This window comes from Bos mutus, chromosome 15 (assembly GCF_027580195.1).
Source record: "Bos mutus isolate GX-2022 chromosome 15, NWIPB_WYAK_1.1, whole genome shotgun sequence".
Taxonomy (NCBI): domain Eukaryota; kingdom Metazoa; phylum Chordata; class Mammalia; order Artiodactyla; family Bovidae; genus Bos; species Bos mutus.
Genome location: NC_091631.1, coordinates 28,080,142 through 28,107,305, shown reverse-complemented (window position 1 = coordinate 28,107,305; position 27,164 = coordinate 28,080,142). Strand labels below are relative to the sequence as shown.

The window sequence follows — 27,164 nt, the reverse complement described above, 5'->3', positions numbered from 1 at the left end:
TTTACACTATATAATAAAGATGTTAGGCTCTTTGGACATTTTCTTTTAAATGCCATCAAGAATTATTTTAAAGAAAACAAATTCTCTAACAGTAAGTAAAAATTATAATCATTTTTATTAGTCTGTCACTAAAGTATTTTTGGTCCCTTGTGTTAGATAGTAGACTTAGTAAAAGCATGAATAAGATTATGCTCCTTATGTTGCTTCCAAATAAAAATATAGATTTAGAATTTTTAAAAGTAGATATGAGAAAAGTCTTACACTTTGTACCAGAAGAAACTGTGATAGAATTTGTTACTATATTTTGGCCTGAGGAAGGTCTTTCCAAATATGATGCAAAATGCAGAAGTCATAAAGGAGAAGTTTGATTAATATAACTACACAAAAATCACCACTGTAAGCAAAGTCAAGACAGATGATAAACTAAGAAAAGTATTGCTATTCATGTGACACAAGGGTAATTTTTCTAACATAGAGCTTTAACAAATCTGGAAGAAGAAGTTAACTCCAACAAGAGTAAAGGAAATGTATATACTTTTCATATAAAAGGAAATGTAAATTACTCAAATATATGAAAAGTACTCAGTTTCATTCATTAAGCACATAAGGTACAGAATTTCACCAATTAGATTGGTAAAGCTAAACAATTTCAGCACTCATTGTGCTGGCAAAGGTGTGAGGAAATTGCAGTCTCATGCATCACTGGTGGGACTGTAAGTGTGTACAGGTTTTATGAAGGGGGATTTGGTGTTGTCTGCCAGAATTAAAACACATATTCTTTAACTTAGCAGTTCTGATTCCAGCAACTTAATCTATGGATATACTTGTAGATATGCAAAACAATTCAGATGCAAGATCACTCATTGTAACGTTGTTTTAATAGTTACTGGAGATTTAAACTCACTTCATACCTCTAATTTGGTCCTCATTTTTATTCTTAGGAGTAATTTGTCTTCTCTCTCTTTTTTTTCCTTAACCAGTTTTGAGTTTTGCTTCTGAATCATCTCATAGTACCATGTGAAAAATAGAGTCAGCCAGTAGTTGTTAGTTTTTTTTTTTTTTTTTTTTTTAACTTTTTATTTTATATTGGCTTCCCTGGTAGCTCAGTCGGTAAAGAATCTGCCTGCAGTGCAGGAGACTAGAGTTTGATTCCTGAGTCGGGAAGATCCCTTAGAGAAGGAAATGGCAACTCACTCCAGCATTCTTGCCTGGAAAAAATCGCATGAATGGAGGAGCCTGGTGGGCTTACAGTCCATGGGGTCGCAAGAGTTGGACATGACATAGCGACTAAACCACTGTATATTGGAGCTAATTAACAATGTTGTGGTAGTTTCAGGTGGACAGTCCTACATATACATGAATCCATTCTCTCCCAAACTCCGCTCCCACTGGTTGTTATCAGTAGAAATCTACTCTGGCAGAAAAGGAATTTATTGAGAAAGAATATTGGGTAAGCTAAAGTTATCAGCCAGGTAGCTACAGAACTTGGCTTGGAAAATGGCAGTTAAGATCCAAGAGCAAAGTCTATATAATATGAAATCTTTGACAGTTTTTATAACTTCGAGACCTAGTGTGTTTTTAATTGTTCCTTGTTGCTTTAAGGAATATATATTCTGTTCATTGAATTCATAAATACATAATCAAGATTGTTAATTTTATTGTTCAATTTTTCTGTATTTTTATTACCTTTGCTCTGCCTAATCTGTTTTTAATTGGGATATGTTAAAATTTTTTACTATAATTTTGGATTTATTAGTTTCTTTTATAGTCTTATTGTTTTGTTCTGTGGTAGGTTCATACAAATTCATAATTATTGTATCTTCTTGATGAATTCACTTTTTCATCATTATATAGTTTCCGTCTTTATACCTTAATTCTTTTTCTCTTAATTTTGCCATGTACTAGTTCTGTGGTCTTGGGGAAGTCATTAACCCCTCATTTTCCTTATTGTAAAATGGTTATGATACCTGCTTTGCAAAGTTTCTGTGAAGATTCACTGAGAAAATGTATATGAAATATTGTTCAGGAATAAGTTCTTCATAAATGGATTAAAAATATTTTCCTTTTTTTGTCTTAAGGGGTTTGCTTTTCTCTTCCCTTTCCACTGCTCTTTTAGAGCATCTGCTTTTGAACACTATTTGCCTATAATTAGAAGTGTTCTTAAGAGATATGATTAAAATAGTCATCAGGAGTTTATTTTTTAAGTGGATGAAGGTGATGGAATGTTTTCCTCCCAAGCCCTGGGTCTAATAATTCTCTCCTGTTTGGTACAGCTTTAAGTTCCTGTTTTCTGCATCTGCATTAGGTCCAGTGTTTCTGTCTAAGAATCTTCCACATTTCTCTGGTGTAAATGAGTCTTTCTAAAGTAGTTGAGACAACTGAAAAAGGATGAAAGTCACCTTTTTGAGGAGCCCACTTTTCTACAACAGATATTATCAACCTGAATGGATGTAGAGTTATTAGTAAGTCTTAAATACCATGTTTAAGTCACTAAATATATACATGGGGGTGTATAGAAGTGTCATGTACATGTAAGAAGGCTGAAGTGTGTGTTTTCTCCTTCCTTTTTATAGCATTTAGGACTTATCTTTTATTTGTTCCTAAGTTGGATTTTTATTTTTTATATAACCAATGTGTATTGTGTGCCTTTTGTGGGCCTGGACTCTCGGATTTAAAACTATATATAGAGAAGAGAAGAACACAGAATTTCAGCTGAGAAAGCAACATAAAAGGTTTAGAAATATGTGGCATGTATACTGTAATTAGGTAGTCAAGAGTTGAGAGAGACAGTGCTTTAGAAAGATGAAGTTGTGACCAGTCTCTGGAAGACCTTCAGTGACATTGATGAATTTTGACTTTATTCTATAGGCTGATCAAAACCAATGAAGGCTTTGAGGATAAAAAAAAAAAAATCAGGGTATATACTGAAAATATTTATAGGTTGTAATCTGTTGGCAGGGTTGAAAAAGAAGTAGAAAGAAACAGTATGAGTAAAACCTTAGCTTATTTAAAATGTCGCTTGGTAATATTTAACTGAGAACTTTTTAAAAAAAAAAACTAAGTAAATAATTTTTGGCCGTGTCAGTGGCACAGTGTGCGGGATCTTAGTTTCCGGGTCAGGAGTCAAACCTGCGCCTCCTTCAGTGGAAGCACGGAGTCTTACTCACCGGACTGACAGGGAAGTCCCGAACTAAGAGCTTTAAATATACTTTTCCTTGAGGTCTTTTACCATGTTACTTTTATCAGTGAGACCCTTCAGACCACTCTGTGTACTATTTTTTCCTTCCATCTTATGTTTATTTTCCTTCATAGCCCTTAGTACCATCAGCGGTATTATACACACACACTTGGGTGTTTATTGTCTGTTTCCCTCCACAGTTTTGTAAGCTCCATGATAGCAAGGACTTTATTTGTTCAGTGCTTCTCCCCAGTGCTCAGGACTGTGCCTGGTTTATACCCTTTAATAAGTATTGGTTGACTGAATGAATGAATTTTCAAATTGTGGGAAGATGACCACAATTTTTATGTGCTTTATGATGTAGGACAAGATCTTGGTTCCTTCCTAGAAAGTTCTGTTAAAAATTTAGTGTTTTCTTTTCTCATTTCTCCAGAGTTTATATTCAGAGCGCCAATCAAATTAAGCAAGCCTGGGGAATTTCGTGAGGAATATGAAAGCCTGAGAAAGGTATAGTATACATATTATTATGCCATTCATTTTCTTAAAGTAAATTGGAATAATGACATTAAAGAGTACTTAGTGGAAGCTTAGATTTAATAGGGAATTTTAAAGTTGATAAAGTAGAACCTGTCTGCATTATAGCAAACAGATGAAAATGTAGCTCACAGAGCCTATCATACACCTGCCACAGTAACTGGCCACCAGGAGAGGTGTTCTTGGCATTTAAATGTTAGTTAAAAGCTAACATTTAACCTTTAATAATAATAGCTTGTATTATTTTTCATTATCTTATAAGGTTACTCTAATTACATGTGTTCTCTAAGAACTGTAACTTAGACTGATAAAGGGATAGTGGGATAATTTTCTCGTTAGAGAACATTTACCATCGGGAAAGCTTTTAGCTGTGTCCACATCATCTTATTTTTGATGTTTTCAAGCTAATAGTCTGGGAATCATTTGGAAAATTAAGACTTCAAAAAGTCTGGTTATAAGAAGTGTAAGATTTGTATTATCCTTCCCCAGCCCCCTCTCCCTGAACCACCATCCCTTACCTAAGATCATAATGATTAGATAATCACTCTATATGTAAATGTTTAATATTTTATAAAGACAAATAATCCACTTAATCTGAATCGGACATCATCATAAAGCAGAGACAAGACAATAACATTACTATGGCATTTTAGACTGAATGAAAGGTCATATTAAAGAGAAAGAGAAGAGAAAAAGGACTGTGCTTAATTACTATATATTTGATCTTTTCTTTTAAACGAGTGTCAAATGTTGACATGGGTCCACTTGCTCCTTTTATCTTAGAGTTGTGAGTTTTTTTTGTTTTTCATTTTAAATCAGTTACAAAGCTTTTTTCTACATAGAAAGAAATTGTTCTCAGGGGCTACATGAAGAGAACCACAGATTTCTCTTAAATAAAATTCCAGAATATGCAGATATTTAGTTTTAATGTAACTTTTTATAGATTTGGAGAATATGGACATTTTAAAGCTATCAGCTTGAATATAATGAGAAAATAAGGACTCAGAGGTAGAAAAAAGAAGTAAAGCAGAAGGCATAGTAAGTATAGAGATTTTTTTATAAACCTTAGTAGAGAGACATAAACCTTGGGGAACTATCCTTTTGTTCCTGTTAGGAGGGAGGGACAGAAAAAATAGTTTTAAAACTATAGTTTTAAAAGTGACTGATAGCATAATGTTGAGTGAAGCCATGACAATCTCATTCTGTATAAACTGGATTGGAATTGAAAAACACTCACCTATGTCATTGTGTTGAATAAATTTAACCATAGAGTCTCCCTGCCTCCCTTCCCAAAGTACCCAAGTTATCCTTGAACCATTGTATTATCTGGAAAATGGAAATCCAAGTCATAGAACCAAATTATAGCGGATATGCCACTATTGTGGCATATCCATACAGTGGAATATTATTCAGCAACAAAAAGGAATGGAATACTGACGTGCTACCAGATAGATGAACCTCGAAAAGATGCTAAGTGAAAGAAATCAGGTGAAAGAAGCCACATATTGTATGTTTCTATTTATAGCAAATGTCTAGAATAGACAAAAGTATAGAGACAGTAGATTAATGGTTGATTGAGTAGAGGTGGGAATGGGGTTAACAGTAAATGGGCATGAATGATTTTATTGCAGCAATAAAGGTTTCTAAAACTGATTTATGGTATGTTCCACAACTTGGTAAATTTACTAAAAATCATTGAATTTTTTGAAATGGATGAATTATATAACATGTAAAAATATGCCTCCAGAAAGTAAAAAAATTAAGATACTAGACATTTGGATGGAGAACTTGAAAAAGTTCTTAAAAAACTTAAAAAAGATGTCTTTTAGAATGCATATTTTCTGAAACAAAGCAAATATATAATTATCCAGATGAATCCCTAGGGAAGGGAGATATTTAAAAGTTTTTACTGAGCAAGTGATGGAAATTAATTCTACACAACTCATGACTAATTTGATGTACAATACACTTTGCTTAGTATACTTTATTATTTTATTTAAATGACAGTAAAAACCTTTATAAAGGCTATAAAAAGTAATCAGGAAGTTTTATTCCCTGATTCTAGGTCTTTTAAAAGATGTTTTCTTGCTAATCATAGATCCTTCTACCCATGGTGTAGTGTTATGCTTACTGAGGTTACTATGAGTGTCTAAATTTTATGATTCTATAAATAGGTTTATATTTCTAAATATGTTTAAAATTTTCTTCCTGCCATGTGTTATAGCTAATTTTGTCTTTTTTATGCAAAAATATGCAGAGGAAACTGTGAGAGTTCTTCTTTTTTTTATTTTCCACTCTCTTCCCCAGAGATAACTAGCATCGACAGTTTAGTGTATATCCTAGATTTTTAATGTACTCACACACACACACTCACATACGCTTTTTCAGTATTAAATGAGATCATGGTGTATATTCATTTATTCAACAAATATTTATTATGTCCTCACTGTGTGCCAGGTACTAGGGATATGATGCTGAAAGAGACACCCAAGGTTTTGCTGTCAGGGAGATTCCATTCTAGTGGGAAAGATGAACAGTAAATAAGCAAAAAAGTATTTAATATATATTAATAAAGCAAGGTAGGAAGAGTTACAGGGGAGTGGAAGGGAAACTTGAGACACAAAACGACTGTTTTTAATACAGGGATCAGGGAAAATGTCAGAGAAGGCAACATTTGAGATGCTACCTGGAAGAGGTGAGGGAGCAAGCCAAGTAAAGTTGTGAGGAGAGAGCATTCCCGGCAAAGGAAACAGCAAACACACAGGCCCTGAGATGGAAACAGGTTTTCCTTGTTAAAGGAACACTTTGGCTGGAACTGAGTGTACAAGTTGTGGATGGAAGTGCAGTATGGGGATTTGGTATGATGTGAGTTGTGAGAGAGAGGAGGGCCATATCAGAGAAGGCCTGCTGCTGCTGCTGCTGCTAAGTCGCTTCAGTCGTGTCCGACTCTGTGCGACCCCAGAGACGGCAGCCCACCAGGCTCCCCCATCCCTGGGATTCTCCAGCAAGAACACTGGAGTGGGTTGCCATTTCCTTCTCCAGTGCATGAAAGTGAAAAGGGAAAGTGAAGTCGCTCAGTCGTGTCTGACTCCTAGCGACCCCATGGACTGCAGCCTACCAGGCTCCTCCGCCCATGGGATTTTCCAGGCAAGAGTACTGAAGTGGGGTGCCATTGCCTTCTCCGCAGAGAAGGCCTAGTTGCCTGGTAAGGACCCTAAGTTTATTTTAAGTGTGTTGGGAAGCCAGTAATATGATCTGACTTATATCTGCCTGCAATGCAGGAGACCCCAGTTCGATTCCTGGGTCAGAAAGATTCACTGGAGAAAGGATAGGCTACCCACTCCAGTATTCTTGGGCTTCCCTTGTGGCTCAGCTGGTAAAGGGCTGCAGGGCTCAACTGTGCCCTGCAATGGTGGAGAGCTGGGTTCTATCCCTCAGTTGGGAAGATACCCTGGAGAAGGGAAAGGCTACCCATTCCAGTATTCTGGCCTGGAGAATCCCATGGACCAGTCCATGGGGTCACAAAGAGTCGGACATGACTGAGTGACTTTCACTTTCATACTTTCAAAAGGTCTCTATTTGCCTTGTGGGGAATAAAGTGTAATAGGCGTAGGAATTAGGAATTGTATTTACTATCAGTAGTAGAGACAACAGTATTCTTGGGCTTTTCTGGTGGCTCAGATGGTAAAGAATTCACCTGCAGTGCAGGAGACCTGTGTTCGATCCCTGGGTTGGGAAGATTCCCTGGAGGAGGAAATGGCAACCCACTCCAGTATTCTTGCCTGGAGAATCCCATGGATGGAGAGGCCTGGCAGGCTGCAATCCATGGGGTCACAAAGAGTAAGACATGACTGAGCAACTAAGCAGAGCAGTAGAGACCCCGACATAATGACTCAAATAAATTAGGAGTTTTATTTTTTCGAGTAACAAAAGAGCTGGAGGTAAACTATCCAGGACGGATTCAGCAGCCCTAGGACATCAGAGGTTCAGGGTCCTTTTGTTTTTCTGTTTAGACATCTTTTAGCATGCCTGTCTCCTTGTGGTGTGAGATGGTTAATTCTTCTCTAGAATTCCATCTAGACAGAAGGTAAGGCAGAAGGGCATATGTCAGCTGAATTTGGTCTTTTTCTCCTATATTTTGTAGTTTAGTGTCACAGACTCCCTGTGGCTGTCAGGAAAGCTGGGAAACAGTGTTTTAGTTGGGTACATTAGTTTCCTCAGTAAAATTAGGATTCTTTTAGTAAGAAATGAAAAAATGAATACTGGGTAGGCAGCTAGCTATCTCTGCCTCATGGGGCAAAAATGGAAATAAGACCAATTAGAACATGGAGTAAGCAATGGGTTGGGTTTAACCAGGATTAGAAAGTGCGCTAAGAAGTATGACAGAAGGAATGATGCAGTAGACCTGAAGGTGTATACAAGGAATTTGTAATTTTGAACTGTGGTTGCTTTAAGAAGCTTGTTTGAGGAAGGAATTGAGAACATGAGGGGCGTGGTGGGCAGGGAGAGTGGTAGAGTTGGTGGACTGGAAGTTTTGATGGGGATAAAGAATTAGGAAAGTAGGGTGACTAGCATATTAGTAAAGTTGGAAACCTAGAAGTGTGAGAGGCTTAAATGTGATGCTGAGAGGTAGTTTTAGTTATTGAGCATGACAGTTTGGGATATGATTGTGGGAGGGTGTAACTGAAATAGGATGGAAGAAAAGATTTATCTAGAAGGCAGTGAAGAACCTGAGAGAAAATACTGCTATTGAAATCTTCAGGAATGATCACTGGAGTAGCTGGGCAGAAACTTTGGTGCTGAGGTTTTCTGTGAATAAGGGGAGTTGACAGGCAAAGTAGGTGACGACCACAGAGAAGGGTTGTGAGTATTATGGTCTACTGGTAAAGACGTCAAAGAACCTAGGAGTTTTGAGGAAAAATATGATCTACTCTGTAGCCAGTTTCTTTTTTTTTTTTCTGACAGTATGTTTTTTTTGTATGTGTGGATGGGAAGCAAGTGCTTTCATGTAGGTCCTTTTTTCATACCGAATGATATTTCATGATGTGGATGAGGCATACATAATTCATTTAACCACTGATCATTTAAATTGTTTCCCATTTTCCCCAATTTTGAAGAGATGTTGCACTAAACATGTATGAATATATCTGAGCAAATGTTAAGTGAGATTCCTAGAAGTGAAAGTGCGGGTCAAGTGGTATGTACACTTTGTGTTTTGGTGGGTATTAAGAAGACTTTTTCAACCTGACTTTCTCATCAGCAGTAAAAGAGAGTCCCTTTTCATTATTTTTAATATTTTGCTATCTCCTGAATAAAATATCTCATTGTTTTCATTTACATTTCCTGGATTACTAGAGAGGAGGAGCATCTTGTGCTTACTACCCATTTCTTTTTGTGTGTGTGTGAATTGCTTATTTAGCAGTTTCACACCTTTAAGTGCGAAAACTAGTTCCATCTTCTGCATATTTGTGATCTTGTTTGCTAATGGCATGCTATTTTTTTCTGTACTTTTATAGATATGTTCCATTAAAGAGAAGTTTCCTGACATTTCATGTTGTTTTAACCAGAAGGAGAATATTAGAATGTGCTCAGCCCTCCATCTTGTTGCATTGATTGGCGAAAGAATTTTGTTAACCCTGTGTTGGGAGCTTCCCCTGGAGGAGGGCATGGCAACCCACTTCAGTATTCTTGCATGGAGAATCCCATGGACAGACGAGCCTGGCAGGCTACAGTTCCATCGGATTGCAAAGAGTATGATCCTACTGAAGTGAATGAGCACAGGGGAAAGATTAAGGAAGCACCAAGAGGCCAGAAGCTCCTCCAACTCTCACAAATTATTTCTGTAGTCTATTATCATTGGGTGGTAGACCATTTTACCAATTTAGATAAGAAAATGAGACAATTACAGATGCACAAGCCTCTAAATTTTAAAGTGCCACTGGGACTACTGTGCTGGCATCATCTGTGGGTGGTGTGGCACTGTATGTGTGAGGGGTGGGTACTGTAGGAGGCCATGGTGACTTGCAGGGTTCTGCACTTCATGTTCAAAGTGGAAAACCATTTCCTAACGGCATGTCTATCATGATGTCCTGGGCATGAAGGCCTTAATGATGGGAAATGAAGTAAAATGATGGATGGATTTGGACCTGAGGCTGATCATTTTGTTGCAGAACTGACTTACAGTTGGGGCATCGGAGACTAAAAACTTGGCAATGACTTCGTGATTATCACAATCACTTCTATCCAGTTCAGTTCAGTCACTCAGCTGTGTACGACTGTTTGCGACCCCATGGACTGCAGCATCCCAGGCCTCCCTGTCCATCACCAACTCCTGGAGTTTACTCAAACTCATATCCATTGAGTTGGTGATGCCATCCAACCATCTCATCCTCTGTTGTCCCCTTCTCCTCCTGCCTTCAATCTTTCCCACCGTCAGGGTCTTTCCTGATGAGTCAGTTCTTCACATCAGGTGGCCAAAGTATTGGAGTTTCAGCTTCAGCATCAGTCCTTCCAATGACTATTCACAACTGATTTCCTTTAGGATGGACTGGTTGGATCTCCTTGCAATCCAAGGGACTCTCAAGAATCTTCTCCAACACCACAGTTCTAAAGCATCAGTTCTTCGGTGCTCAGCTTTCTTCATAGTCCAACTCTCACATCCATACATAACTACTGGAAAAACCATAGCTTTGACTGTATGGACCTTTGTTGGCAAAGTAATGTCTCTGCTTTTTAATATGCTGTCTAGGTTGGTCATAACTTTCCTTCCAAGGAGCAAGCGTCTTTTAATTTCATGGCTGCAGTCACCATCTGCAGTGGAGCCTAAGAAAATAGTCTGTCACTGTTTCCATTGTTTCCCCATCTATTTGCCATGTGAATGCCATGATCTTAGTTTTCTGAATGTTGAGTTTTAAGCCAGCTTTTTCACTCTTCTAGCCAGGCCATCAGCAATGCCAGGAAGCTGGAGTGGCCACTCAATGAGGTTGCAGGAGCTGTTTTTGAAACCAAAGCCCCTGGAGGATATAAATTCTGTTTGCAGAACCGCAGTCCACCACAGACAGATCCTATATTAAAAGTAACTCTACCAGAGTCTGATCTTGAGAAGTCCTTTGGCTACTGGTATAATGTAGTAGGAATGAAAGTTTGTGAAAAAGATGAAAAGAAGCAGAGTAGTTTGCTGGGCTGTGCTGATAACCAGTGTAAGCTGGAGCTATAGGACATCTTGGAGGCAGTGATCTTGCAGCAGCTTTTGGACAAATTGCCTTTTCTTGCCCCTAGAAAGAGTAGTCAGAAGACTTGATAAAATGGGAGAACCGGGGGATTCTGACTCCCATTTGAGTCTGGACACTCTAGGGAAAGCAACAGTGCAAGTGATCATTCTGCCTAACCCTGATGGACATGAAATTTGCTTTGTGGGAGATGAAGCATTTTGAAAACTCTAGAAGATGGATCCAGAGAGAAGCAAATTATTGGATGATGCAATGGCAGAAGATGAAAGTGATGAATGGTTTGCTTCACAAAATAAAACAAGGCTTCAGGTTAACTGAAGACTTCATGTGTAACAAGCATTAGTGTTTCCTGTTTCAACACTTGTGAGGCCTAGTGCATGCATTACATTATGTGATAAATGCTCTCATAACTTGGTTGTTTCCTGCACAGCTAGAGAGGCTGGGGTGGTAAAGATCTGTGTATTTTAATCTTTGAAAGGTCTGAAATATTTTAGAAAAATCCTATCATTATTAGTCCATTTAGAGCAGAACTCTCACAGTCATCCTTGCCATTACTGGAAGGGCACACTCTATGTGTGACTGTATTACATTAGTAATAAATTCTTCTCTAGCCTGAGACAGATGTATGGAACATTACCTTTGGTTGGGGGAATTTTGATAAGCATGTAACTTTAATGAGAGCAGTTATATCCAGATTTTTTTTAAAGTGCCATTGAACAGCACTCTTCCCACCAGCCCTGTGTTCATGACACCACTGCATTGGTTATCTTTTACTGTGGAATTGAGAGAAGCTCCCCCAAAACGTGGGGACTGCTGCGGTCACCAAAATAGGTATAGTTTGTATTGCAGGGAATATTTGTTGGAAGACCTCTTAAAAATTGATTAGTCCAATCACGTCTTTCATTTCAATCACATTCTTACAGAGTATAAGCCTCATACAAAAACTTTGTCATTTTTGGTCAGGGCTATATCCTTAGCTCTAAAAGCAGTTCCTAACTCAGATTCTCGTGTGCTGTAAATGTTCATGGAATTAAACTTACTGCATATAGGCCCTATGTCTAGTACTAAAGTGGGAGAGGAGACATCAAAGATGAATAGGACATGGTTCCAAATTGAAAGAAGTTCATATGTGTTTTATTCTAAACTCTTAAGTATGGCTAGTTAACATTTGAAGTACTATTAATAATAGGGAATACATACTCTTGGATAGTTACTTAGCATTTGAAAGACAGTAATCAGAACTTTCTCTACAGAGGCTCCTATAAACCCTTCAGTTATTTCTGCAATCATCCAGTGCCTGAGGTTTGTTGACTAGCATAATGAATATTATAAATGTTTTCTAAATTTTTAATTTTTGTAATGTTTAAACAAATATAAAAAGGTCAATAAAATGAACACCTGTATACCCATCACTCATATTTTGCAGTTATGAAGATAAGTAATTTTTCATGGTAAATGGGTATTATTCATGACATGATCAGCTACAAATATTCTGTAGGGATCTCTCTCTTGAATCAACAGGATTGAATAATCTAGTGAGCTCCACAGCCTGTTCCTTCAGTGGAGGCTTGCCCTATGGCTAGGAATTCTGTTTGCTTTTGTGTTTAGCTGTCAGACAATTCAGTTATTTGATTCTAACCAGAAGATTAGTTGAACCTCCTGCTAGATGATTGCCTTGAGTGAACCTGTCATACAGGTTATTTATTTAGTATCTAAAAGGATAGAATGCTAGCTGGAACTTAATGATACTTATATAGTAAGTTATATGACACACAAAAAACCTTTTAAGTGCTGTGAGATAGATATGACATAAAATTTGTTATTTTAACCAATTTAAGTATACAATTCATTGGCCTTAAGTATACATTCATAGTATTGTGCAATCATCGCTGTTCTCTTTCTCCAAAATATTTTTATCACTCCAAACAGAAACTCTGTACCCATTAATCGATATCGCCCCATTCCATCATACCCCCCAACCCCCGTTAACCTCTAACCTACTTTCTTTTTTTTACAAATTTGCCTATTCTAGATATGTAAGTGGAGTCATATCATATTTGTCCTTTTGTGACCTAGCTTATTTCATGCAGCATGTTTTCAAGGTTTATTCACATTGTAGCATGTTTTAGTAGTTCATTCCTTTTTATGGCTGGATATTCCGTTTTGTCAAGGCTATGGTCTTCCCAGTGGTCCCGTATAGTTCTGAGAGCTGGATTGTAAAGAAGGTAGAGCGCCAAAGAATTGGTACCTTTGAAATGTGGTGCTAGAGAAGACTCCTGAAACTCTTGGACAGCATGGAGATCAAACCAGTCAATCTTAAGGGAAATCAACCCTGAATACTCATTGGAAGGACTGATTTTGAAGCTGAAGCTCCAGTGTTTTGTTCATCTGATGTGTACAGATGACTCATTGGAAAAGTCCCTGATGCTGGGAAGGATTGAGGGCAGAAGGAGAAGAGGGCATCAGAGGATGAGATGGCTGGATGGTATCACCGATGCAATGGACATGAACTTGGGCAAACTTTGGGAGATGGTGAGGGACAGGGAGGCCTGGCGTTCTGCAGTCCATGGGGTTCCAGAGTGTCGGACATGACTGGGCAACTGAACAACAACACCATTTCATTTTTGTTAATCCTTTCATCTCCTGATGGACTCTTGAGTTCTCACTTTTTGGCTGTTGTGAATAATGCTGCATAAACATTGGAATACAAGTGTCCGTTTGCCTCCCTCTTTTATTTTGGGTATATAATTAGAAGTGGAATTGCCAGGTCAAGGGAATCATTAAACTGTTTTCTACAGCAGCAGTACAATTTTACATTCCTACCAACAATGTGTGAGGGCCCCAATTACTCACATTCTTGTTAGCACTTGTTATTTTCTGATTTTTAAAAAAATAACCATTCTAGTGGGTATCTCATTAGGTTTTGATTTGCATTTCCCTAATGAATGATGTTGAGCCTTTTTTCATGTCCTTATTGATAACTTTGTGTTTCTTCTTTGGAGAAATGTCTGTTCAGATCTTTCTGCTCAATTTCGAGTTGGGTTTTTGTTGTTGTAAGTTTTATTTTAAATGTATTCTGAATATTAAATCCTTATCAGATACATGATTTGTAAATATTTTCTCTCACTGTGTAGGTTGTTTTTTCATTTTTTTGTTAGTTTGCACAAAAGTTTTTAGTTATGATGAAGTCCAAGTAATGCTTTTTCTTTTTGGTCTAAATTGCTTAATGCTTTTCTGTTTCACTTTTTCACTCAGCATAGTAATTCCGAGGTTTATTCAGCTAGTTACATGTATCAATAATTTATTCTTTCTTACTGCAGAGTAGTATTTCATTGTACATATCCCAGTTTGTTGATCTCTTTGCCTCTTAATAGACATTTGGGTTGTTTCCAGTTCTTAGCTATTACAAATAAAGCTACTGTGACCATTCACTTGCAAGTCTTTGTACAAAATAATTTTTTTTTTCTCTTAAGTAAATACTTAACTTGAAATTGCTGGATCATATGGTATGTGTGCTTCCTTTTCAAAGAAACTGCCAAACTTTTCCAAAGTGGTTTTGCCATTTTAATTCTTACCAGTAGTGTATGAATGTTCTGGTTTCTCTCAGTCTTTGCCAACATCTGGTAGGGTTAGTCTTTTTAATTTTCACAATTCTAGTTGTTATGTAATGGTATCTCATTGTGGTTTTAATTTGTATTTCCCTAAGAAAGGCAATGCCAAAGAATGCTCAAACTACCGCACAATTGTGTTCATCTCACTAGTAAAGTAATGCTTAAAATTCTCCAAGCCAGGTTTCAGCAATACATGAACCGTGAACTTCCAGATGTTCAAGCTGGTTTTAGAAAAGACAGAGGAACCAGAGATCAAATTGCCAACATCCACTGGATCGTCGAAAAAGCAAGAGAGTTCCAGAAAAACATTTATTTCTGCTGTATTGACTTTGCCAAAGCCTTTGACTGTGTGGATCACGATAAGCTGTGGAAAATTCTGAAAAACATGGGAATACCAGACCACCTGACCTGCCTCTTGAGAAACTTGTATGCAGGTCAAGAAGCAACAGTTAGAACTGGACATGGAACAACAGACTGGTTCCAAATTGGAAAAGGAGTACGTCAAGGCTGTATATTGTCGCCCTACTTATTTAACTTATATGCACAGTACATCATGAGAAACGCTGGACTGGAAGAGATACAATCTGGAATCAAGATTGCTGGGAGAAATATCAATAACCTCAGATATGCAGATGACACCACCCTTATGCAGAAAGTGAAGAACTAAAGAGCCTCTTGATAAAAGTGAAAGAGGAGAGTGAAAAAGTTGGCTTAATGCTCAACATTCAGAAAATGAAGATCATGGCATCTGGTCCCATCACTTCATGGCAAATAGATGGGGAAACAGTGGAAACAGTGTCAGACTTTATTTTTGGGGGGCTCCAAAATCACAGCAGATGGTGATTGCAGCCATGAAATTAAAAGACGCTTACTCCTTGGAAGGAAAGTTATGACCAACCTAGACAGCATATTAAAAAGCAGACACATTACTTTGCCAACAAAGGTCCGTCTAATCAAAGTTATGGTTTTTCCGGTAGTCGTGTATGGATGTGAGAGTTGGACTGTGAAGAAAGCTGAGGGCCGAAGAGTTGATGCTTTTGAACTGTGGTGTTGGGAAAACTCTTGAGAGTCCCTTGGACTGCAAGGAGATCCAACCAGTCCATCCTAAAGGAGATCAGTCCTGGGTGTTCATTGGAAGGACTGAGGTTGAAGCTGAAACTCCAATACTTTGGCCACCTGATGTGAAGAGCTGCCTCATTTGAAAAGACCCTGATGCTGGGAAAGATTGAGGGCAGGAGGAGAAGGGGACAACAGGATGAGATGGCTGGATGGCATCACCGATTCGATGGACATGGGTTTGGTTGAACTCCGGGAGTTGGTGATGGACAGGGAGGCCTGGCGTGCTGTGGTTCATGAGGTCGCAAAAAGTCGGACATGACTGAGCGACTGAACTGAACTAAACTAATGACTAATAATGTTGAGCATCTTTTCATGTGTTTATTTGTATTTTCTTACTGTTGAATTTTGAAATGTTTTTGAATACAAGTCTTATCAGGTATATGATTTGTAAATATTTTTCTCCCTGTATCAGTCTTTTCATTTTCTTAGAGCCCTTTGAATGGTAGAAGTTTTTAACTTTCAAAAAATGCACTGTGTACATTTTTTTTTCCTTTTGTAGATTTGCTTTTGGTGTTATATCCAAGAATTCTTTTCCCAAAGTTAACAAAGATTTTCTCCTGTGTTTTCTTCTGGAAGTTTTATAGTTTTAGGCTTTACATTTAGGTCTGTGATCCATTTTGAGTTAATTTTTATATATGTTGTACATATGGATGTCCCAGTTATTCTGGCACATTTGCTGAAGAGACTATCCTTTCTTCATTGGATTGCTTTTTTGCACCTTTGTCAAATATTAGTTAACCGCATATTGTGGATTTGTTTCTAAACTCTATATTGTATCTGTATCATTAATCTGTTTGTTTATTACACCAGTGTCATGCTGTTTTGATTATTGTAGCTTTATAGTAAGAAGAGTCAGACCCAACTGAGCGACTTCACTTCACTTTTCACTTTCATGCATTGGAGAAGGAAATGGCAACCCACTCCAGTGTTCTTGCCTGGAGAATCCCAGGGATGGAGCCTGGTGGGCTTCCGTCTATGGGGTCACACAGAGTCAGACACGACTGACGGGACTTAGCAGCAGTAGCAGCAGCATAGTAAGAAGTTATTTTGGCTTCTTGGTTCACTGTATATCCATCTGAATTTTAGTATTGGCTTGCCAATTTCTACAAAAACACTTGGTGGCATTCTGATTCAGATTGCCCAGAATCTATAGATCAATTCGGGGAGAATTGATATCTCAGTAATTGTCTTCAGACCCATAAACATGATATCCTTCTATTTATTTAGTTCTTCGTTAGTTTCTGTCAGCAGTGGTTTGTGGTTTTCACTTTCCAGATCTTTTATCAGATGTATCTTAAAGATTTCACATTTTTGGATATTACCGTAAGTGGTATTATAATTCTTGCAAGTATATAAAAATACCATTGGTTTTTACATTTTGATACTTTATCCTACAACTGTGCTAAACTCATTTAGTAGTTTTAGTAGCTTTTTTTGTAGATTCTAGTGAATTTTCTACATGGAGGATCATGTCTATGAATAATGACTTTTTATTGGAGGACTTTTACTACCTGATTTTAAAATGATAGTCATCAAGAGAGTATGGTATTGGCATAGGGAAAAGACATAGATCAATGGATAGAATATAGTCCTGGAATAGACCCCCTCATAAATAGTCAATTGATATTCCTAAGGACACAGAAATAATTCAGTGGCAAAAGAACAGTCTTTTCAACAGTGATGTTAGAACAGACTTATCCTGTCAATAAGTCAGTCTTGATCTGTATACCATGGATCGTAGACTAAACATAAAAGCTAAAATTATGCAGAAGAAGACCTAGAAGAAAAAAATATTGCCCTTAGGGTAGGCAAAGATTTACTAGACAAGAACCCCAAAAATCCTAATCACAGAAGAAAAAAATGATATATTGAATTTTATTAAAGTTAAAATCTTCTATACATTTGGAAAATAAACAAAGCAAATACTGGGAGAAGATATTCTCAAAATATCTAACAGCTGACTTTTATTTAGAATTTTTTTTTTCATTTGAACTTTTTTTTTCCCATACTTTTTTCTTTAATTAATTAATTTTTTTTTTACTTTACAATATTGTATTGGTTTTGCCATACATCAACATGCATCCGCCACTTGATTGAAAACAGTCACCTCACAAAAGAAGACATGCTACCGAAAATGTGAAAAGGTGCTCAACATAGTTAAACAGCAGGGAGATACTCACTAAAATCACGTATGGGATATCCCCTACTTTCTCTGGAATAGCTAAAATTAAAAGGCTAAGAATTCCATGTGTCCAAATGAGTATGAGAATAAGCTGGGTTTCTCATGAATTGTTAGTGGGATTATAATCCTCCCTCCATATCTACGGAGTAATGGTTCCAGAAACCATGTGGATACCAAAATCCATGGATGTTCAAGTCCCTTATGAAAAACAGAGTACAGTTGGCCTTTGGCATCTGCAGGTTCAGTGTACACAGGTTCCAGCAAAGGCAGATTGATATTTTTAAAACGCTTATTTATTTTATTTTTGGTTGCACCAGCTTTTCATTGCTGCATGCAGGCTTTCTCTAGTTGCAGAGAGCTGGGGCTGCTCCTCATTGCAGTGCATGGGCTCCTCACTGCAGTGGCTCCTCTTGTTTCGCAGCACAGGCTGTGGATGCACAGGCTTCAGTAGCTGCAGCACATGGGCCTGGTAGTTGCGGCCCAGGCACTCATTAATTGAGGCTCACAGGCTTAAGAGTGCGAGCTCAGAAGTTGTGGTGCACGTACTTAGTTGCTCTGCAGCACATGGAATCTTCCTAGACCAGGGATTGAATCCATGTCCTTTGCATTGGCAGGAGGATTCTTATCCACTGCACTACCAGGGAATTCTGGCAGATTGATTTTTGATTTTTGATCTGTGGTTGGTTAAATTTATTGATGTGGAACCCATGGATATGGAGGACTGATTGTATAAAATGGTATATCTCCATAGGAAACATTTTGGCAGTTTATACATTTAAACATAACTTATCTACTTGATGGAAAAGGCACTGGCGACCCACTCCAGGACTCTTGTCTGGAAAATCCCATGGACGGAGGAGCCTGGTAGGCTGCAGTCCATGGGGTTGCTAAGAGTCGGACACAACTGAGCAACTTCACTTTCACTTTTCACTTTAATGCATTGGAGAAGGAAATGGCAACCCACTCCAGTGTTCTTGCCTGGAGGATCCCAGGGACGGAGGAGCCTGGTGGGCTGCCATCTATGGCGTCACACGGAATCGGACATGATTGATGTGACTTAGCAGCAGCAGCAGCAGCAGCAACTACTTGACGGAGCAATTCTACTTGTAGCTGTTTAGACAAGCAAAATAAAAACATCTGTTCAGAAAAAGACATGAATGTTCATAGCAACTTTATTCATAATGCTCCAAACTAAATACAACCCACATGTATAATACTTGAATGGATAAACATACTGTGGTATATTCATGCAATGGAATATAACTTATACATAAAAGGAATATAAGGAATATAGTATTATAATGAACTTAGTAGCATGGATGAATATAAAAAATGTGCTGTGAATGAATCTTGACAAAAAGGAATATATGCTGTATGATTTTATAGTAGGCAAAACTAATCTGTAATCACAGTTATAAAATTAAGTGTTGGTTTGGGCTGAGTAGGGTGGGAGATTGATTACTAGTGGGTTTTTTTATTGTTTTTGGTTTTGGCCATGCTGCATGATTTGTGGAAACTTAGTTCCCTGACCAGGGATCAAACTCTGGCCCTTGGCAGTAAAAGTATGGAGTCTAAGCACTGTACAGGGAATTCCCACTAGTGGGTTTGAGGTGACTTTCTTGGTGGTAAAAATGCTCTGTATCTTGATTAGGGATATGGTTGCATGGATATATACATTTGTTGAAGTTCGTTGAGCTGTGCATTCCATGTGTGATCATTTTATCATATGTAGGTTATTCCTTAACATAGTTGATTAAAAAAAGAATAAAACGACAGCTCAAGGTGGATTGTAGATCTGTGTGTGAAATGTCAAATAATAATTCCTTAAATATACTATGAGGGAGGTGACTGAGTGAGTGTGACTTTGTAGACATGGGGTTTGTGCTGGGGATCTTGGGGAGGAGGGTGGTGCCTGTGGACCCTCCTTTTCTTGGCAGGGATTCCCGATCCATGTAATGTACGGAGGTAGAAGGAATGGGCTCTGGCCTCCTGGCGTCATATCTTCAGTACCAGCAGCTTCCGGTCCGCTGGTTCTATCTTCAAGTGCCGGGAACAGAGTAAAAAAAAAAAAGATACTATGAGACAGTTTCTTTTTAAAAAATCACTAATGTTAAACTGCATTAAAACCTGGAGCTTCTTGTCTTCAAAAGGCACTACCAAGAGAATAAAAAAGGCAAGCTAGTATGAGAGGGGGAAAGTGTGTGTGTGTTTCTTGTATGTATGTATTTTTTCTTGAAAATTGCCTCATATCCAAAAAGTATATAACTCCTATATATTATTAGGGGAAATTCCAAATATTTGAAAGGAGAAAGGGCAACAATGTAAATAGGCATGTCATAAAAGAGAATTTCCAAATAGTCAATAAGCATGTGAGAAACTGCTCTAGATCTTTAGTCATCAGAGAAATACAAATTGAAGTCATAATGCAGTATCAATATGCATGCACTGAAATGGCTAAAATAGACAGTTCTGAGTGTTAACAAGGTTGAGAGCAGCTGTCATTCCTGCTCCATTGCAGATTGGGGTGGGAGTATAATTTGTACAATTAATTTGGGGAAGCTATGGCAGTGTACCCCTACTTTATGACTAAACAGCTTCTCTTCTAGAATATATCCCACAGAACAGTATATGTATCAGGATACATTTTCAAGAATGGTCATAGTAGTTTATTTGTGAATAAAAAAATTAATAGTTACACAAATATCTATAATAATAAAATTATTGAGTTATTTTGTAGTCAAACAATGGAGTAGTATAAAACAATGAGAAAGAACAAACTACTAAATACACCTACATGGATGAATCTCACAAATGGAATGTTCAGTTTTAAATTGGGGGTAGTTGCTTTACAATGTTGTGTTAGTTTCTGCTATACAAAAAGTGATCAGCTATGTGTGTACATATATCCCTCCCTCTTGGATCACAAATGAAATGTTGACTGAAGGAAGAGAGATTCAGTACGTACATAAAATTCCATTTATATAAAATTCAAAAATAGGTGAAAGTATGTTTTTGGTGTTGTAAACTGGGATCATGGATATTTTGGGGTGAGGAGTAGGCACAAGGGGTTCTTGATTTGGGTGGTGGTCACATGGATGTGCTTATTTTGTAGAATTTTTCATGTTTTACACTTACCATTTGTACACTGTGTGTATAGTGACTTGGTTTTTAAAAGTTTATTTTGGGGACTTCCCTGATGGTCCAGTGGTCAAGACCCCGTGCTTCAACTGTAGGCTGCATGGGTTTGATCCCTGATCGGGGAACTAAGATCCCACATGCACAGCACAGCCTAAAAGAAGTTTACTTTAAAAAATTAATAATGACAAAGTAAAGATACTTTGAGGAAAAAAATTACATGGTATTCTTGGTAGTGTGGCTGAGAATGAGATTACTATATGGAAGTCAATAGTTGTCACTAATAGTATCTAAAAATGGAGGCAGGGAATTCCCTCATGGTCCAGTGATTAGGACTCACCCCTTCCACTGCAGGGGGCACAGGTTTCATCCTTGGTCAGGGAGCTAAGATCCCGTGAGTGCCCAGCATGGCCAATAAATAAGTAAACATTTTAAAAAATGGAGGCAGTAAAAAGCATCCCACTTTACAGAGGTGGGCAACTTCACTTGGTACAGTCTGAGATCTCTTGTTTTGGCTCACACTGCTTGCTTCTTGCTTTTAGGTCTAGGGCTCCTCTGTGGTTGCTGTACGGTGCTTTCCATGGGAACTTACTGGAGTTGTACAAGCCAGTGTGAGGGGTATTTAACATCCAGTGGAGCAAACCTTGGTCAGCAGGAGGTGGGAGTCTATGTATGCATGCACGCGCACACACACATACATATATATGTATATAATATTTGCTTCCTCGTTTCTCACATCAGATTGAGTCTTGAGCTGGATTTCATACAGTTTCTCACATTGTCCTCTGTAGGACAACTATTAGCCCAACCACTTTTATTGGCTTGCTGTTTCTTGTTGTACCATTCCATCCTTAACTCTTGCTCCCCAGCAAAGTATTCATGAAAAAGCCTTCTACTCAGACTCTGACCTGCTCACCTTAACAAAGAACTATCTGGCCCAAAATGTCAATAGTACTGAGGTTGGGAAACGCTAGTATTTGAAGCCAGTGGTTTGCTTTAAAATCTAAGCTCTTCAGTGTTCAAACACAGACTTTAGGAAATAACCACTGAGTGTTAATTTTTGTGTCTATAAGATGGTAATGATAGGTACAAACAAAGCCCTTGAGGATTAAATAAGGTAAGCTCTATAAACTTCATATCTGAAACATGGAAGAGTTCAATGAACAGCAGCTATCAATTCTTCTTATTCAGGTTTATATGCTATTGTCTGACACTATCTGAGCCATTTTCCCTGAGTATAAAAACTCTTTCCTAGAGACCAAGTTCTCAAGTCCTTATAAATAACCATCAAAAGGGACCAAAAACTAGCATCTACAGAATCCAGTATAGAGAAAATACCAACATGATTCATATGAAGATTTAAACAGATATATGGGGTTTTCAATTTTGTAAATTTTTAACTTCAATTTGATGCTGTGTTCACAGAGACTCAACATTGCAATGAAAAAGTTGTTTTGCCAATAGCACAAATTCACTGTCAAAAACTTTGAGAGCAGCAATAAACATTATTAGGAAGCAAAGGATGCATTCTGAAACACTTAAAAAGCCAGAGAACATAGTATGTAAACACAATTAAGCACTGAACAAAGTAACGCTAAAATACATAAAACAGGAAATTTTTAAAATGGCAACATCTGTGTATGTATATATTATTGGGGGCTATCTTATGCATTTAGAATGTTTAGTAGCAGTTCCTGGCCTCTACCCACTAGATGCCAGTAGCAACATACATCTATCCCCTCAGCTGTGACAGCTAGCAGTAGCTCCAGACATTGCCAGCTGTAAAATCATCCTTGGCTGAGAACCACCAAGGTAAATGTAGATTGCCTTCCCTGGTGGCTCAGATGGTAAAGCATCTGTCTACAATGAGGGAGACCTGGGTTCTATCCTTGGGTTGGGAAGATCCCCTGGAGAAGGAAATGGCAATCCACTCCAGGACTGTTGCCTGGAAAATCCCATGGACAGAGGAGCCTGGTAGGCTACAGCCCATGGGGTCGCAAAGAGTCCGACACAACTGAGTGACTTCACTTTCAAAGGTTATGGCTCTGAATTTGAACACATTACCTAACTCTGGAATGGGCGAATTTAACTCAGATAATCATTATATCTACCACTGTGGGCAAGAATCCCTTAGAAGAAATGGAGTAGCCCTCATAGTCAAAAAAAAGAGTCCAAAATGCAGTTCTTGGGTGCAGTCTCAAAAATGACAGAATGATCTCTGCTCTTTTCCAAGGCAAACCATTCAGTATCACTGTAATCCAAGCCTATGCTCCAACCAGTAATGCTGAAGAAGCTGAAGTTGAATGGTTCTGTGAAGACCTACAAGACCTTCTAGAACTAACACCCAAAAAAGATGTCCTTTTCACTATAGGGGACTGGAATGCAAAAGTAGGAAGTCAAGAGATACCTGGAGTAACAGGCAAGTTTGGCCTTGGAGTACTAAATGAAACAGGGCAAAGGCTAACAGAGTTTAGCCAAGAGAAAGCACTAGTCATAACAAACACCCTTTTCCAACAACACAAGAGAAGACTCTACACATGGACTCTCACGAGATGGTCAATACTGAAATCAGATTGATTCTGTTTTTTGCAGCTGAAGATGGAGAAGCTCTATACAATCAGCAAAAACAAGACTGGGAGCTTACTGCGGCTCAGATCATGAATCCCTTATTGCCAAATTCAGACTTAAATTGAAGAAAGTAGGGAAAACTACTAGACCATTCAGGTATGACCTAAATCAAATCCCTTATGCTTATACAGTGGAAGTGACAAATAGATTCAAGGGATTAGATCTGATAGAGTGCCTGAAGAACTGTGGATGGAGGTTCATGACATTGTACAGGAGGCAGTGATCAAGACTATCCCCAAGAAAAAGAAATGCAAAAAGGCAAAATGGTTGTCTGAGGAAGCCTTACAAATAGCTGAGAGAGAAGCAAAAGGCAAAGGAGAAAAGGAAAGATAAACCCATTTGAATGCAGAGTTCCAAACAATAGCAAGGAAAGATAAGAAAGCCTTCCTTAGTGATCAATGCAAAGAAATAAAGGAAAATAATAAAGAATGGGAAATTTAAAAAAGGAAAAATAAAGAATGGGAAAGACTAGAGATCTCTTCAAGAAAATTTGAGATACTAAAGGAACATTTCATGCAAAGATGAACACAATAAAGGACAGAGATGGTATGGACCTAACAGAAGCAGAAGATATTAAGAAGAGGTAGCAAGAATACACAGAAGAACTGTACAAAAAAGATCTTCATGACCCAGATAATCACGATGGTGTGATCACTCACCTAGAGCCAGACATCGTGGAGTGTGAAGTCAGGTGGGCCATAGGAAGCATCACTACGAACAAAGCAAGTGGAGGTGATGGAATTCCAGTTGAGCTATTTCAAATTCTAAAAGATGATGCTGTGAAAGTGTTGCACTCAGTATGCCAGAAAATTTGGAAAACAGCAGTGGCCACAGGACTGGAAAAGGTCAGTTTTCACCAATCCCAAAGAAAGGCAATGCCAAAGAATGCTCAAACTACCGCACAATTACACTCATCTCACACGCTAGTAAAGTAATGCTCAGAATTCTCGAAGCCAGGCTTCAACAGTACGTGAACCATGAACTTCCACATGTGCAGCTGGTTTTAGAAAAGGCAGTGGAACCAGAGATCAAATTGCCAACATCTGTTGGATTATTGTAAAAGCAAGAGAGTTCCAGAAAAACATCTACTTCTGCTTTACTGACTACTATAAAGCTTTTGACTGTGTAGATCACAACAAACTGGAAAATTCTTCGAGAGATAGGCATACCAGACCATCTGACCTGCCTCCTGAGAAATCTGTATGCAGGTCAAGAAGCAGCCGTTAGAACTGGACATGAAACAGCCAACTGGTTCCAAATCAGGAAAGGAGTACGACAAGGCTGTATATTGTCACTCTGCTTATTTAACTTAAATGCAGAGTACTTCATGCGAAATGCTGGACTGGATGAAGCTCAAGCTGGAATCAAGATTGCCGGGAGAAATATCAATAACCTCAGGTACGCAGATGATACTACCCTTATGGCAGAAAGTGAAGAACTAAAGAGCCTCTTGATGAAAGTGAAAGAGGAGAGTGAAAAAGTTGGCTTAAAACTCAGTATTCAAAACTAAGATCATGGCATCCGGTCTGATCACTTCATGGCAAAAAGATGGGGAAACAATGGAAATAGTGAGAGACTTTATATTTTTGGTCTCCAAAATCACATCAGATGGTGACTGCAGCCATGAAATTAAAAGACACTTGCTCTATGGAAGAAAAGCTTTGACCAACCTAGACAGCATATTAAAAAGCAGAGACATTGCTTTGCCAACAAAAGTCCCATCTAGTCAAAGCTATGGTTTTTCCAGTAGTTATGTATGGATATGAGAGTTGGACCATAAAGAAAGCTGAGTGCCAAAGAATTGATGCTTTTGAACCGTGGTATTGGAAGAGAGTTCCAGAAAAACATCTATTTCTGCTTTATTGACTATGCCAAAGCCTTTGACTGTGTAGATCATCACAAACTGTGGAAAATTCTGAAAGAGATGGGAATACCAGACCACCTGACCTGCCTCTTGAGAAATCTGTATGCAGGTCAAGAAGCAACAGTTAGAACTGGACATGGAAAAACAGACTGATTCCAAATAGAAAAAGGAGTATGTCAAGGCTGTATATTGTCACTCTGCTTATTTAACTTGTATGCAGAGTAAATCATGAGAAACGCTGGGCTGGAAGAAGCACAAGCTGGAATCAAGATTGCTGGGAGAAATATCAGTAACCTCAGATATGCAGATGACACCACCCTTATTTATGGCAGAAAGTGAAGAAGAACTAAAGAGCTTCTTGATGAAAGTGAAAGAGAAGAGTGAAAAAGTTGGCTTAAAGCTCAACATTCAGAAAACTAAGATCATGGCATCTGGTCCTATCACTTCATGGCAAATAGATGGGGAAACAGTGGAAACAGTGGCTGCCTTTATTTTTCTGGGCTCCAAAATCACTGCAGATGGTGATTGCAGCCATGAAATTAAAAGATGCTTACTCCTTGGAAGAAGAGTTATTACCAACCTAGACAGCATATTAAAAAGCAGAGACGTTACTTTGCCAGCAAAGGTCCATCTTGTCAAAGCTATGGTTTTTCCAGTAGTCATGTATGGATGTGAGAGTTGGACTATAAAGAAAGCTGAGCGCTGAAGAATGATGCTTCTGAACTGTGGTATTGAAGAACACTCTTGAGAGTCCCTTGGACTGCAGAGAGATCCAACCAGTCCATCCTAAAGGAGATCAGTCCTGGGTGTTCATTGGAAGGTCTGATGTTAAAGCTGAAACTCCAATACTTTGGCCACCTGATGTGAAGAGCTGACTCATTTTAAAAGACCCTGTTGCTGGGAAAGATTGAGGGCAGGAGGAGAAGGGGATGACAGAGGATGAGATGGTTGGATGGCATCACCGATTCAATGGACATGAGTTTGGGTAGGCTCTGGGAGTTGGTGTTGGGACAGGGAGGCCTGGAGTGCTGCAGCTCATGGGGTTGTAAAGAGTGGGACACGACCGAGTGACTAAACTGAACTGATTGGAGAACACTCTTGAGAGTCTCTTGAATAGCAAGGAGATCCAAGCAGTCCCTCTTAAAGAAAATCAATCCTGAATATTCATAGGAAGGACTGATGCTGAAGCTAAAGCTGCAATACTCTGGTGTCCAGATGTGAAGAATCGATTCATTGGAAAAGACCCTGATGCTGGAAAAGATTGAGGCAGGAGGAAAAGGGGACGACAGAGGATGAGATGGTTGGATGGCATCACTGACTCAATGGACATGAGTTTGAGCAAGCTCTGGGAGTTGGTGATGGACAGGGAACCCTGGGGTCCATGGGGTCACAGAGAGTCGTACATGACTGAGCGACTGAACTGAACTGAACCTAAATCGTAAACCTTAGTTTTTTTTTTAGTGCCACATCTGACACACAGTTCAGTAAATGATAAGGTGATGCTGAAACTTGTTTTCTTTTTGCCACTCTGCCTTTCTGTTCTCAAGTGAAATGCCCCTTAGTGAAGCCTGTGGTCATGTTGAATAAGAATTTCCCATCTAAGATTGTTAAAAGGCTTTGATCTTTCATGTAGGCAGTTAGCATAGACTTCAGGTTTGCTTTCTCTCTAGCTATGGATCAGCTT

General features: G+C 38.5%; 1 protein-coding gene, 1 non-coding gene and 1 pseudogene across 2 annotated transcripts in view; all 3 read left to right on the top strand.

The window, feature by feature from the left end:
• Nucleotides 1-27,164, top strand: part of RNF169 (ring finger protein 169) — an 88,767-nt gene that overhangs the window by 29,867 nt on the left and 31,736 nt on the right. Inside the window, exon 2 of the mRNA XM_070383719.1 lies at nt 3,612-3,685. Within this exon, the coding sequence (XP_070239820.1) occupies nt 3,612-3,685 (74 nt within the window). The remainder of the gene's footprint in view (nt 1-3,611; nt 3,686-27,164) is intronic.
• LOC102286505 (glyoxalase domain-containing protein 4 pseudogene) lies at nt 6,368-14,718 on the top strand (annotated as a pseudogene).
• LOC138991064 (small nucleolar RNA SNORA57) lies at nt 19,774-19,910 on the top strand. The gene has a single exon (XR_011467109.1). It is a non-coding gene; the product is annotated as a small nucleolar RNA SNORA57 (small nucleolar RNA).